Source organism: Rana temporaria, chromosome 3 (assembly GCF_905171775.1).
Source record: "Rana temporaria chromosome 3, aRanTem1.1, whole genome shotgun sequence".
NCBI lineage: Eukaryota > Metazoa > Chordata > Amphibia > Anura > Ranidae > Rana > Rana temporaria.
In genome coordinates, this window is record NC_053491.1 from 450,515,840 (window position 1) to 450,530,419 (window position 14,580).

A 14,580-nucleotide genomic window follows, 5' to 3' on the forward strand; every position below is an offset into this window, starting at 1 on the left:
AAAAGATCAAACTTAGGAAGGCTAGGGGGTCTATTTATCAAGGATTCACTGTTCAATGAAACCAATTAATTCTTTACTGATTTGAACCCAAATGATATTCAGTGTCATTGATTCTGCACAGTCACACTCATGCAACATCCGATGGAAAGGCATAAAATTTCACATGTAAAGCGGCTTTTATCGTGTATGCTAATCGGTCAGCAATAACTCTTTATGGTTTTATACAGAGTTTAGGCACTAGAAGGGTTAACTGTCACTTTTTTAAGAAAAGCCAGGCAAGTGGGATGTATCCCCATATTTAAAAAAAACAGTGATGGCCAAAATTCAAACTACCATTATGTATGGGAAGCCTGAATGTACCCAGGATTATTGATCAATTTGGGTACAACTAGCCTGCTGGATTTTACATGCGATTATTGGAAGAAGCTGTTATAGCCTTTAGCAATAATCTAGTAGTCTTCTCCCGGTAGGGATGGCTTCTGATGCCCCTCCACCAGGAGAACACAATAGAAATTTCTTCCCCGAAACCCATGGTTGAAAGAAAAAAAATTGTAATGTCTCTAGCCAGCCTAAAGGTTCTTTTTTTCTAAATATATTGTACATCAGAATATAAAACACATGAAAAGTACCTGGTCATACTGATCCAAATCTGATAATGGTCAGAAAAGAAATTAACATAATAAAACAGATTATAACAATGGAAACAAAACAAAGAGCAACACCCAAGCACAGAGCCTGCACACAATGTGAATGATATCCTTTAAGATCAAACATTTCCTTTGTTTGAAGAACCTGTTTGGGCTATGCATACATGCTTCCTTAATGCATACATGTTTAGTTCAAACAAATTTCAAACAGACTTCTTTTTCTGCGGGAAAATATTAAAGTATTCTGCATAGTGCCTGCAAGACAATCTAATATATTAACGGGAGTTCACCCATTTGTAAAAAAAAAAAAAATCTCCCCTTAGCTTCCTGCTCGTTCGGTCTAGGGGAATCGGCTATTTGTATTAAAATATGAGCTGTACTTACCCGTTTTCGAGCTGCATCTTCTTCCGTCGCTTCCGGGTATGGGTCTTCGGGAGCCGGCGTTCCTTCTTGATTGACAGTCTTCCGAAAGGCTTCCGACGGTCGCATCCATCGCGTCACTCGTAGCCGAAAGAAGCCGAACGTCGGTGCGGCTCTATACTGCGCCTGCGCACCGACGTTCGGCTTCTTTCGGAAAATCGTGACGCGATGGATGCGACCGTCGGAAGCCTCTCGGAAGACTGTCAATCAAGAAGGAACGCCCATTCCCGAAGCCCATACCCGGAAGCGACGGAGAGGATGCATCTCGTAAACGGGTAAGTACTGCACATATTTTAAAATAAACAGCCGATTCCCCTAGTAAAAACGAGCAGGAAGCTAAGGGGGAAAAGTGCCCTCTAAGGGTGAACCCCCGCTTTTTAAGTTAAATTCATAAAGATTTAAACAAGGGTAAGAATATTTATTTTCAGCCTTGTGATTGTAATTTTCAGTTCCCATTGGTCACAGCTGAAAATAACTTTTTGAAAATCAGGATCCTTCTTCTTTGTTTTTTTTCCTCTCTGATTTGAACCTATATTGTTGAGCATCAAATGTTCCATTGTAAAATATATTACTCTGTCCTTGGCGTCCATTGTGTCACTAGAAGCTTTGCCCCTGCAAATCCCAATTACTTTACACATGAACATATCAAAAATATATATTGTGTTTTATGTAAACAGCGTAGTTTTTATGAAAAATCCTCAGCGAAGGAAAATATATATTTATTAACGTCTTATCCTGTGCTGCTGGTAAATTTACTAATGAAGTGGGGCCCCCTTCCTGCCACTCCACCTGCAATGCATAAGTATGTCATAGGGAGGTGACAGCACAGGATTAAATGCATTTAATCCTGACATTCTTTATACTTCCACCATGTACAGTATGCCCCCTTTTTTTTGTCTCTACATACCTTATTATGGCTATTTTCCACCCGGCTTCCGGGTACTGACTCCAGCGGCAGTAGGCGTTTCTATACAGAGGCGCAATGTCACCTGGGACTTCGCCCAGATGATTGCGAGTCAGCGCTATACAGTGCCTGCGCAGTCAGATCTACACGGCTCCCAGTCGGTGCGCAGGCGCCGTGTAGAGCTGATTCGCAGTTTGGCTACTTTCGGAAACTCCGTAACTCTTGTGACGCGCCTACGCAATAGGCGGGCGCGGGGGGAACTTTTTCTCAAGGACGTCAACCATCTGGGCGAAGTCCCAAGAGACATTGCGCCTCTGCATAGAAACGCCTACTCCCGCGGGAGTCAGTACCCGGAAGACGGGTGGGAAATAGCCATAATAAGGTATGTAGAGCCAAAATAAAATAAAAAAGGGCATACTGTACATGGTGGAAGTATAAAGAATATGATCTTATATACATGTTATTTGGGTGAACCTCCGCTTTAAGTAGCCATCAGCTTGTGATTAAATGTTCACTCTTTGGATGTACATAGTACGCCCAAAGACTGAACTGGTTAGAGACAAAGTATATTAGTAGCCCGGAATGGGAATATGAGAGAAGAAAAAACACATAATGAAAGTACCAAGTAAACTATATAACATAAAAATTGTAAAATCATAAATGTCTACAAATATCTGTATACCCTCTACAGCTTCCTCTGTCATTGATATTACAATCACAATATCATCTCTTATAAATGCTAATGATAATTGCAAACCATTGTTTTTTATATTTACACTCCCTCCTATTGTCTTCCCTCCAAACATTAAAATGTTAATGACCTTGTCATCTGACTGGTGAAAAAACTTGAATACAAATAAAATGACAAGTAGACCTTGTAAGGAATTGGAAACACACCTTCCATTGTTATGAATAGATCCTTTTAGCCAATCCAAAGCAGTCCCATGTTAGTGAATGGGGGTGAAGTGAATATAAGGTGAAGCAGAACTCAGACAGGTAGAAAGATTACTGGCAGATAAGGAGAACAAGGAGCAGCTGACTGATCCCAATATTACACCATACCAGGTAAGATATCGAACTTTCCATTTACGTTTTTTTTGTTCTTGTACATTTGTATCATAATTTATAGCCCTTGTCATTGGCATCTCGGTGTTGCATTATTGTATTACCGTACATTATTATATTTAATACATTTTCCTAATCATGAGGTCCCACCTTTCAAAAGGAAAGATATAGGCCCGGATTCAGAAAGGAGTTACGTTGGCGAATCTCCAGATACGCCGTCGTAACTCTGAATGCAGGCCGTCGCATCTCGGTGCCTGATTCATAGAATCAGATACGCCTCAATGTTGCCTAGATACAAGCGGCATATCTTAGGGTGCATATTTACGCTGGCCGCTAGGGGCGCTTCCATAGATTTCCGCGTAGAATATGCAAATGAGTTAGATACGCCGATTCAGAAATGTACGTCCGCCCGGCGTATTGATTTACGTTGTTTACGTAAGGCTTTTTCCAGCATAAAGTTACCCCTGCTATATGAGGCGTAGCCAATGTTAAGTATGGACGCCGGGCCAGCGTAGAATTTTGCGTAGTTTACGTCGTTTGCGTAAGTCGTACGCAAATATTGCTGTGCGTAAGTTACATTCACGTCTAAAGCAATGACTATTTGCGGCGTAATTTGGAGCATGCGCCGTTCATTAGTAACGTCAATTACGTGGGGTCACGACTGTTTAGCATAAAACACGCCCCCAACCAGCCTATTTTGAATTAGGCGGGCTTACGCCGGCCCATATACAATACGCCGCCTTAACTTCGGGCGCAAGTTCTTTCTGAATAGGGGACTTGCCTCTCAAAGTTACGGCGGCGTATCGTATATCAGATACGCTACGCCCGCCTAAAGATAGGCATTTCTCTCTGAATCCGGGCCATGATATTCAAAAAGTGTTTTTTTTCTATGCAGAAAAATATATTGCCTTTCCATAACTCGTCCAATAGTTCTTTGTAAGCGCATATTTTTTTAATGTAGATAATTTATATAATTAAATCCCTGACGTGCGATTGGTTTATCTGACTATCTGTGAATAGAGATTTTTTTGTGCAGATTTTCATAAAAAGCCAAAACATTTCCTTTCATGTTAGATATAATGTGGAAGGGTAGAACCTCCTATCAATTTTGATTGCTGTCAAGGAGAGATCGTCAATAAAAAATTAGAAAGTAATGGGAAATCCATAATATATGGTAATATTGGAACAGGGGGTCAGGAGAAATCTTCCAATGGGGACAGCTGACAGTGACAATGAAAGTGGCAACTATCTAAGAGACTTTGAAGATATTTGATCTTACTTATTGATGTATTTTCAATACAGAAAGTGATTAAACTGTATGTAAGTAAATATACCTTATGGAAATTAGACCAGGGTTATAGTATTCTCTACTATAGCCAAAGTGAAAAAAATATATAGGTTGGAGTTATGAGGGGACACTCATACATGGACAATCATCTAATGATAATAACGTTCCATGGGTTTTGGCATTTAGTAGACACCTTTTGAGTACCCTTGTGTGATTTTGGTTGTACCCCCCCAAGTTTTATAGTTGCACACCTCCTTATTATCCCCTCTTGTGGTCCACTCTGTGCGTCCCCTTGGGTGTGGGATACTTGTATTAAATTGGGGTTCCCCTGGGTTGGACCCGTGATCTCTCTGGTTTATCCATGTGGGTGTTTGGAATGGTGTTCAATAAAGTGGTTTCCTGATGAAGTGTTAGAGTGAAACATGTTAAAATCACCAATAATGGTCATTTATAGACAGGAAATATGACAAATGAAATGTTGACCACTTCAGCCCCAGAAGATTTGGCTGCCCAATGACCAGGCCATTTTTTGGGGATTCGGCACTGCGTCGCTTTAACTGACAATTGCCGTTGTGTGACGTTGCACCCAAACAGAATTGACATATTTTTTTCCCCACAAATACAGATTTATTTTGGTGGTATTTGATCATCTCTGCGGTTTTTATTTTTTGGACTATAAACAAAGAGCGACAATTTTGAAAAAAAATATATATTTTTTTACTTTTTGCTATATAAAAATTTCCCCCAAAAATATATAAAAACATAATTTTTTCCTCAGTTTAGGCCGATATGTATAATTCTATGTATTTTTGGTAAAAAAATGCAATAAGTGTGTATTGATTGGTTTGCACACAAGTTATAGCGTCTACAAAATAGAGGATATTTTTATGGCATTTTTAATTATTTTTTTACTAGTAATGGCGGCGATCTGTGATTTATTTATTTTTTATTGTAACTGCGAACATTATGGCGGACACATCGGACACTTTTGACACCATTGTCATTTATACAGAGATCAGTGCTATAAAATGCACTGATTACTGTGTAAATGACACTGGCAGAGAAGGGGTTAACCACTAGTGGGTGAGGAAGGGGGTTAAGTGTGTCCTAGGGCGTGATTCTAACTGTGGGGGGCTGGGCTACGAGTGACACGACAGTGATCACTGCTCCCGATCACAGGGAGCAGTAGATCACTGTCCTGTCACTAGGCAGAACAGGGAAATGCCTTGTTTACATAGGCATCTCCCTGTTATGCCGCTCCGTGACACAATCACGGGACAACGGAGCTCACAGCCGGCGTGTGTGCGCGCTGCCAGCATCGCACACCTGCACAGTGGCAAATTCAACGCTATGTACAGGTACGTTGCTTTGCGCAGCCATGCCATTCTGCCGACCTATATAGTCGTTAGGCGGTCAGAAAGTGATTAATGTTAATTACATGCCTTTGTTTTGAAGTACAAATGTATCATATTTATCCAATTTTTCATTGGTTTTAACAATGTCTGAGTTGTAAATTCAATTATGTATTAAAAGTGTTTTTTTTTATAATACATACACCTAAAAATGTCTAGAAGTATCTGTATACCCTCTACAGCTTCCATTTATATTACAATCACAATATCAACTCTTATAATCTCTAATAAGTTCAAACCATGGATTTTACTTTTAAATTCCTCCCTATTGTCTTCCCTCCAATCCTTTAAATGTTAATTAAAGTGTCACATGACTGCAGCAATAACTTGAATACAAATGAAAATGCAAATAGACCTTTAAACAATGTGAAACACACCTTATATTGTTCTGAATAATTCCCTACAGCCAATCCAAACTCATGTTAGTGAATGTGGGTGGAATGAATATAAGGTGAAGCAGAGCTCAGCCAAGTAGAAGGTTTACAGTCGAAGAGAACAAGGAGCATCTGAAGGATCCCAATACTACATCATACCAGGTAAGACTTTCCATAAAAATTATTTTGGTTCTCATACATTTTTATCAGATTGAATAGTTTTTATTTCATGTGTAACTCAGTAATGTACTATTGTATTTTCATGGTGCATTAGCTGATTATATTTACCACTTACGGACCGTCCTCTGTTGTTATATGTCGGCACTTTGAAGAAAATACCCCAATTTTCTCTTCTTCAGTGGGCGGTCCGCTTTATGAATAATATGAATAATAGTGGTCTGTGTGGCAAATTCTCACCAAGATCACTTTTATTGGCAGTGGGAGAGGGGGGACCCCTCACGCTGCGCTCCTGTGCCCTTCACCGCTTACCGGAGCTGTCGATAGCGGCGGAGGCGTTCGGACCCTTTTTTGTCTGTGGTATGGAACTGACTGAGGGGAAGATGGTCCCCGCTCAGCTCCATACCATTGCAGGGCAGAAGCAATGTCAAAACTTCACTTCCCCCCATAGCTTTTAACCACGTGCAGAGCACTGCATGCAGATGTATGTCGGCAGAATGATATGGGTGCGCAACCTAGTTGGAGTGTGCCCACAGGTCCCACAGACTCGATGTCCGCCGGTGGCCTGTGGTTGTGACACGGTGAGGCAGAATAAGGAGATGCTTATGTAAGTTCTGCCAAGAAACATGACAGATCTACTGCTCCCAGTGATTGGAAGCAGTGATCTCTGTCATGTTCTAGTGAGCTCACCCCCCTACAGTTAGAACACACTGAGGGAACACATTTAACCCCTTGATCACTCCCTAGTGTTTAACCCCTTCCCTGCCAGTGACATTTACTGCACTGATCGCTGTATAAATGTCAATGGTCCCAAAATGGTGTCAAAAGTTGTCCGATCTGTCTGCCGCAATGTCGCAGTCATGATTAATAACTTAACCCCCCGACCATATTGCTGGTCAAAGACCAGAGTACTTTTTGCGATTCGGCACTGCGTCGCTTTAACTGAAAATTGCGCGGTCGTGCGACGTGGCTCCCAAACAAAGTTGGTGTCCTTTTTTTCCCACAAATAGAGCTTTCTTTTGGTGGTATTTGATCACCTCTCCGGTTTTTAGTTTTTGCGCTATAAACAAAAATAGAGCGACAATTTTGAAAAAAATTAATATTTTTTACTTTTTGCTGTAATAAATATCCCCCAAAAATATATAAAAAACAATTTTTTTCCTCAGTTTAGGCCGATACGTATTCTTCTACATATTTTTTGTAAAATAAAAATCACAATAAGCGTTTATTGATTGGTTTGCGCAAAAGTTATAGCGTTTACAAATTTTTATTAATATTTTTTTTTTACTAGTAATGGCGGCGATCAGCAATTTTTTCAGTACTGCGACATTATGGCGGACACATCGGACACTTTTGACACATTTTTGGGACCATTGGCATTTTTATAGCGATCAGTGCTATAAAAATGCATTGGATTACTAAAAATGCCACTGGCAGTGAAGGGGTTAACACTAGGGGGGCGGGGAAGGGGTTAAGTATGTCCCTGGGTGTGTTCTTACTGTGGTACATTGTATGAACAGAAGATCACCATTCCCCCCCCTGACAGGACCGGGAGCTGTGTGTTTACACTCACAGCTCCCGGTCCCCACTCTGTAATGAGCGATCGCGTGTGTAAAAGGAAATGAATAATAAAAATGCTATAAATCTGTTTTGTAGACGCTATAACTTTTGCACAAACCAATCAATATACACAAATTGCAATATATATATATATATATATATATATATATATATATATATATTACTTTAACAAAAATATGTAGAGGAATACATATCAGCCTAAACTGAGCAAGAATATATATATATATATATATATATATATATATATATATATATATATATATATATATATATATTTTTTTTGGGGGGGGGGGAGTTATTATAGCAAAAAGTAAAAAAATATTGGTTATTTTTTTGTTTATAGCGCAAAAAATAAAAACAGCATAGGTGATCAAATACCATCAAATACCATCAAAATAAATCTCTATTTGTGGGGAAAAAAAGGACGTACCACGTGTGCAATTGTCAGGTAAAGCGACGCAGTACTGTATCACAAAAAATGCTCTGGTCATAATGGAGGTAAATCCTTTTCGGGGCTAAAGTGGCTAAAGCAACTTATTTTTTTATTTTTTTTCAAATTACATTTCTTTTTTTTTGTTGTAAATATGAGATCTGAGGCCTTTATGACCCCAGATCTCATATTCCTGTCATGCTTTTTTTTCTATTACAAGGGATGTTTACATTTCTTGTAATAGGAATAAAAGTGACACCATTATTTTATTAAAAGAAAAGGTAAAATAAGAAAAAAAAAATTTAACACACCCCATCCCGCCGAGCTCACATGCAGAAGTGAACACATACGTGAGCAGTGCCCACATATGAATATGGTGTTCAAACCATACATGTGAGGTATCACCACGATCGTTAGAGTGATAGCAATAATTCTAGACTGTAACTTAAAATATGCAACCAGCAGAAATTTTTAAATGTTGCATATGCAGATTTTTAAGGGTAAAAATTTTCGCCTTTCCACGAGCAGGCACATCTTTAAAGCGCTTGTAAGACCGCTGCACAAATCCGTTATGACAAAAAGTATTGCAAAGACCGCCATTTTATTCTCTAGGGTGTTAGAACCCCCAAACATTATAATTTGAAATATTTTTTTGCTACAAAATGACAACTTGGAAACAACAAGTTTGAAAAAAAAGGCCCGGTCCTTAAGTGGTTAATAATATATTCCTCTAATCATTGTGTCCCATATTTTCAATATCTACAGAAATTAAAAATATTTACATATGATTACATTATGTTCATTTATTTTTATTTACTTCTATACTATTCTCCACGCTTATTATGCTCAAATTCCCTGTGCACTGCAAGCTCACTCAGTTAATAAGCTGTGAAATGACCATACCACAGCCATACTGTTCCTTTTAAAAAAAAGAGAGATACTTCACATTTAGTCCCCTCATGTTCCCACTAGCAATGTTTCTAGCGAGATTTACACACATGTTATATATAGGCCAGCTCTATGTGCATTTGTCAGACTTGAGCAGAGGTATATCTTGTCTCTGTCATGCAAAAGAAGCTCATGCACCTTTTTGGTTAAGGACCTTTGTGTGATTTTTTAAACATGAGTTTTGACGCCATTGCTGTGCACTTCTGCTGTACGACAATCAAGGCGAAATCCCACTGTGTTTGGGGTGCCATTAACCACTTTATTTTACCCCCTTCATAACCAGGCCATTTTATTCTATGTAGCGATGTGCTACTATAACTGGTAATTGCTCAGTTATGCAATGTTGTAAGCAAACAAAATGTATAAAAAAAATCATACATAAGAGTTTTCTTTTTGTGGTATTTAATCACCACTGTTTTTTTTTTTTTGCGATATGAATATAAAAAAAGACTTAACATTTTGGAACAATGTTTTCTGCTATAAAACAAACTCCAAATTTCTTCAAAGATTTTGGCCAAAATGTATTCTGCTACATCTTTGATTAAAAAAATAACAATAAATCCCACGTGTATATTGATTGTTTTTTTAAAAGCTATAGCGTCTACAAACTATGGTACAGATGGAATTCGTATGGCATTTTTTATACTAGTAATGCCGTTGATCAGCAACTTATAGTGGGCAGCGATAGTTAGTGCTTCAGTCAATCTGACACTAATGCTGAGTGGAACTGATTAACTGACATCCCCAATGACACCAATACACTGATCAGTGCTAAAAATATACACTGTCCTAATGACACTGGTTGGGAGGGGGTTAACATTTAGAGTGATCAAGGGGTTAAATGCGTGCCTGACAATGTTTAGCGTGTGTACTGTGTGCTCTTTTACTCAGCAATGTGCCGGTTTTTACACCCTGCTCTGCAGAGAGAGGAAAAAACAGCACATTGCTGCTGTATGAAGAAAGTCCTGTGTTGTTTACCAACACAGGGTCTCTTCTGTCATTCTCTCAGCTGATCAGCGGGTCCTGGACTTAATATCAATGGCCGGGACCCACTGATTGGCTTGTGCTGCAGCAAATGACGGCATGGTCTTCTATGTGTGCATGCGCAAGTGTACCCAAATAAAAGATGCAACGTACAGAAATGTTATGGGGCCTGTATGAGCCAAACTGTCACAGTAAATGTACTGTGGTGGGTTGACAAAGTGGTTATGAATGGCATTCAAAAACATGTTGAGGTTTTTGCAGTGATTGGCATGAGATTTGGGATCATGGACAGAATTACTGGAAATTCTGCCAGGGATTCCAAGTTGCCAAGTTTGAATGGAGCCTTATAATGTGCTGACCTGCCAAAGTCATGTATACCAATGTTCTCTGTACTGCTTTGAGCAGAGAAAAGTCTATAAGCTACAGCAGCCTCCAAGCTGCAGCCTGTATTTTATTATTGAGCCACAACATACAGATTATAATGGGGTGTAACCTAGCCATTTCAGAATTTTAAAGAAAAGTGGATAGCAAAAATCGATTTTCCATTTTAAATTGGCTATAAAGTCACCACATGAAACAAGGTCTTTTTCTGAAATTGCACATTTCTCAACACCGTGAATATTTTCAAATTTCTACCCTACTAGTATTCCAATCATTTATATAAATTGTATTTATTTTCAATTTATTTCATTGCAGGCAGATTAAAGAGAAGAAATCGTGAAAGGGCTTTACACAAAAGTATGATGGATGGAGCAGGTGAAAAGCCATTTCCTTGCACTGAATGTGACAAATCCTTTACATCAAAAACGTATTTAATTATTCATCAGAGGATTCATACAGGGGAAAAGCCATTTATGTGTTCAGAATGTGACAAGAGCTTCTCACGAAAGAGTGATCTTATTCAGCATCTGAGGATTCACACAGGAGAGAAGCCATATCATTGTTCTGAATGTGATCAAAAATTTTCCCACCAAAGTTCATTGACTGATCACAAGATGATTCACACAGGAGTAAGGCCATATCAGTGTACTGAATGTGATAAATATTTCAACAACAAAGCACATCTCACAAAACATCAGAGGATTCACACAGGAGAGAAGCCTTTCAGATGTTCAGAATGTAACACGTGCTTCTCAGAAATATCCAGTCTTTATACACATCAGAGGATTCACACAGGAGAGAAGCCTTTCAGATGTTCAGAATGTAACAAGTCCTTCTCAAGAATATCCAATCTTTATGCACATCAGAGGGTTCACACAGGAGAGAAGCCTTTCAGATGTTCTGAATGTAACAAGTGCTTCTCACAAATATCCAGTCTTTATACACATCAGAGGATTCACACAGGAGAGAAGCCGTATCAGTGTACTGAATGTGATAAATATTTTTCCAACAAATCAAATCTCACAAAACATCAGAGGATCCACACAGGAGAAAGGCCATTTAGATGTTCAAAATGTGCAAAGTGCTTCTTACAAAAGTCACATCTAACTCAACACCTAAAAATACATACATAGGGAAGTCATTTAGATGTCCAGAAAGTGCTTAAAGTGGAGGTTCACCCAAAAATCCACTTTTTGACATTAGCTGTAGCATACTGCTAACATCTGCAGTATGCTGTGTTTTTTTTTCTTGTACTTATCGTTATATGAGCCCTTGTTATCCGGCTCCGAGCGGGGAATCCTGCAGGGAATGGGCGTTTCTAAGCGAAGAGGAGTTGATTGACGGCTGCTAAGGCGCGTCACACTTTCCGAAAAAACCCAAAGTCACACTCGGGTGTGTACGGCGCCTGCGCCTGCCGTGTAGAGCTGACTGCGCAGACGCCTTAAACACCAGAGTGTGACTTAGCAGCCGTCAATCAACTCCTCTTCGCTTAGGAACGCCTATACCCGGAAATATTCCCCCGCTCGGAGCTGGATAACAAGGGCTCGTATATCGATAAGTACAAAAAAAACAGCATACTGCAGATGTTAGCAGTATGCTGGAGGGATGTAGCTAATGTAAGAAAGTTTATTTTTGGGTGTACCCCCGCTTTAATACAAAAAGAAAAAATGTTCTTGTGATCAGAAGACTTATAGGAAAGAGGCTGTGCCCTTGTTCTTAACCACTTGACCTCTGGAAGATTTACCCCCCCCCCCCTTCATAACAAGGCCATTTTTATAAAAATGTTTGCAATATGACACTTTAACTTACAATTTGTGCTTTTGTGCAACGCTGTACCCAAGCAAAATGTCCTTTTTTCTCACAAATAGAGATTTCTATGGTTTTTATTTTTTGTTCTATAAACAAACACAGACCTACAATTTTGGAAAAGGAAAACAATATATTTAACTTTCTGCCAAAAAATATATCTAATAAAAAAAAAGAAAAAATATGTTTTTTTTTTCCATTCAAATTCCAATAAGCATTTATTGATTAATGTAAAAGTTATAGCATCTGCAAAGTATGGGATGTTTTTTACATTATTTTTTCTTGTTGTTGAATTTGTTTTTAGTTTTTCCTTTTTAATAGTAATAACGGTGATTAGCGATTTATAATAGGACTGTGATATTGCGGCAGGCAGTCGGGAACCTTTTGACACTTTTTGTGGACCAATGACACTAATACAGCGATCAGTGCTAAAAAATATGCACTGTCACTGTACTAATGACACTTTTTGGAATGGGTTAAACATCAGGGGTGATCAAAGGCTTAACTGTGTGCCTAGCCAGTGTTTGTGCACAGCATGGAAGGTGCTTTTACTAAGAAAAGGCATGGATCCATGTTCCTGGTTTACCGGAACACGGGATCCATGCCTTCTGTACAGACAGAATGGCAATCTGCCTTGTTTACATAACCAGATCGCCATTCTGCCTCTCCGCCTAATGATCGTCAGGTGCTGGTGAACATCAATTACGCGGTGTCTGCAGATCAGCTTACGCTGTGTCTATTCACAGCAGCGAGTTGCCGGTGGCGGACATACACACCCCAGACCCAGAAGTTTTGGATCACGTACCTAGGACGTGATATGGTGCAGCAGTGCAAACTTGTTGCCGTATATCTATGTTATACTGGCAGCGAGTGGTATAAAACTAAAATGTTTTAAATCAAGGAGAATAGAGCAATAAAATTCACACATAAGAAAAGGGAACTAAATGTTCCAAATTTGATCAGTGCTTTAGACAGCAGACACATCTGATTCAACACAAAAGGGTTCATTAGATCAACTGTGAAAATAAACTGTAGTTACTGTATATTATGAATAAACATTTGGCTAACCCATGTAATGATTTATGTAAATATGTTGAATGTGGGAAATGTATACTGTAAAATTATTTAAGTTTTTCACTGCAAAGTATTCACCCTTCTCCAAGATGGCTGAGAATGTAATTGTCATTAGACATGTGCAGACTTGAATATTTTGTTTCGTTTTTCGTTTTCGTTTTGAAAAATACATTTATTTAGTTACTCCTGAAAATCGTTTTGATGTATTTCGTTTTTCGTTGGGGAATAGCTTTCGTCCGAAAATCCAATAATACTTTGTTTCTGTCGAATGGTCAAAAAAAATATTCGACTGGAACGTCAAATCTTTACGTCGAATCGTACATTTCCGTTCTAATATTCCACCTACAAGAATTCTAATGTTGTATGACTAGTAATAATGTCGAATCTATTCTCTATAATGTCGAATCTATATTCTCATACATAGGGTTGAGCGAACCGGGATCGGAGTTCGGGGAAAAAAAAATGCGCGGAAGTCCCCGCTAATTCAATAACCAGACCCTTTAGGTCTGGTATGGATATTAAGGGGAACCCCGCCATCAATTTAAAACAAAAATGACGTAGGGTTCCCCCTAAATATCCATAACCAGACCCTTCAGGTCTGGTATGGATATTCAGGGGAATCCCGCCGTCATTTTTAAAACAAAAATGACGTGCGGTTCCCCCTAAATATCCATAACCAGACCCATTATCTGAGCACGTTGACCTGGCCGGCCGCAGAAAAGAGGGGGGGACAGAGTGCGGTCCCCCCTCTCCTGAACCGCACCAGGCCACATGCCCTCAACATTGGGAGGGTGCTTTGGGGTGCCCCCCAAAGCACCTTGTCCCCATGTTGATGGGGACAAGGGTCTCATCCCCACAACCCTTGCCCGGTGGTTGTGGGGGTATGCGGGCAGGAGGTTTATCAGAATCTGGAAGACCCCTTTAACAAAAGGGACCCCCAGATCCTGACCCCCCCTGTGTGAAATGGTAATGGTACCCCTACCATTTCACGAAGGAAGTGTAAAGTCTTGTAAAAAAACACACTGACACCATAGAATAAAGTACTTTATTAATAAAAAAAAAAAAAACTCCAGCGGTGATGATGATCCA

At 39.3% G+C, this 14,580-nt stretch overlaps 1 protein-coding gene across 1 annotated transcript; it reads left to right on the plus strand.

Moving 5' to 3' along the window:
- The first annotated feature begins 6,144 nt into the window (after window positions 1-6,144).
- Window positions 6,145-11,772, plus strand: LOC120933418 (gastrula zinc finger protein XlCGF71.1-like). Its single transcript, XM_040346633.1, has 2 exons — window positions 6,145-6,272; window positions 10,927-11,772. The coding sequence occupies exon 2, from the start codon at window positions 10,971-10,973 to the stop codon at window positions 11,742-11,744; it is 774 nt and encodes a 257-aa protein (XP_040202567.1). The 5' UTR covers window positions 6,145-6,272; window positions 10,927-10,970; the 3' UTR covers window positions 11,745-11,772.
- Window positions 11,773-14,580: the final 2,808 nt, after the last annotated feature.

What these genes read in the sequence shown, in the direction of transcription:
- LOC120933418 (XM_040346633.1), top strand. Translation starts at nt 10,971, where the DNA reads ATGATGGATGGAGCAGGTGAAAAGCCATTTCCTTGCACTGAATGTGAC.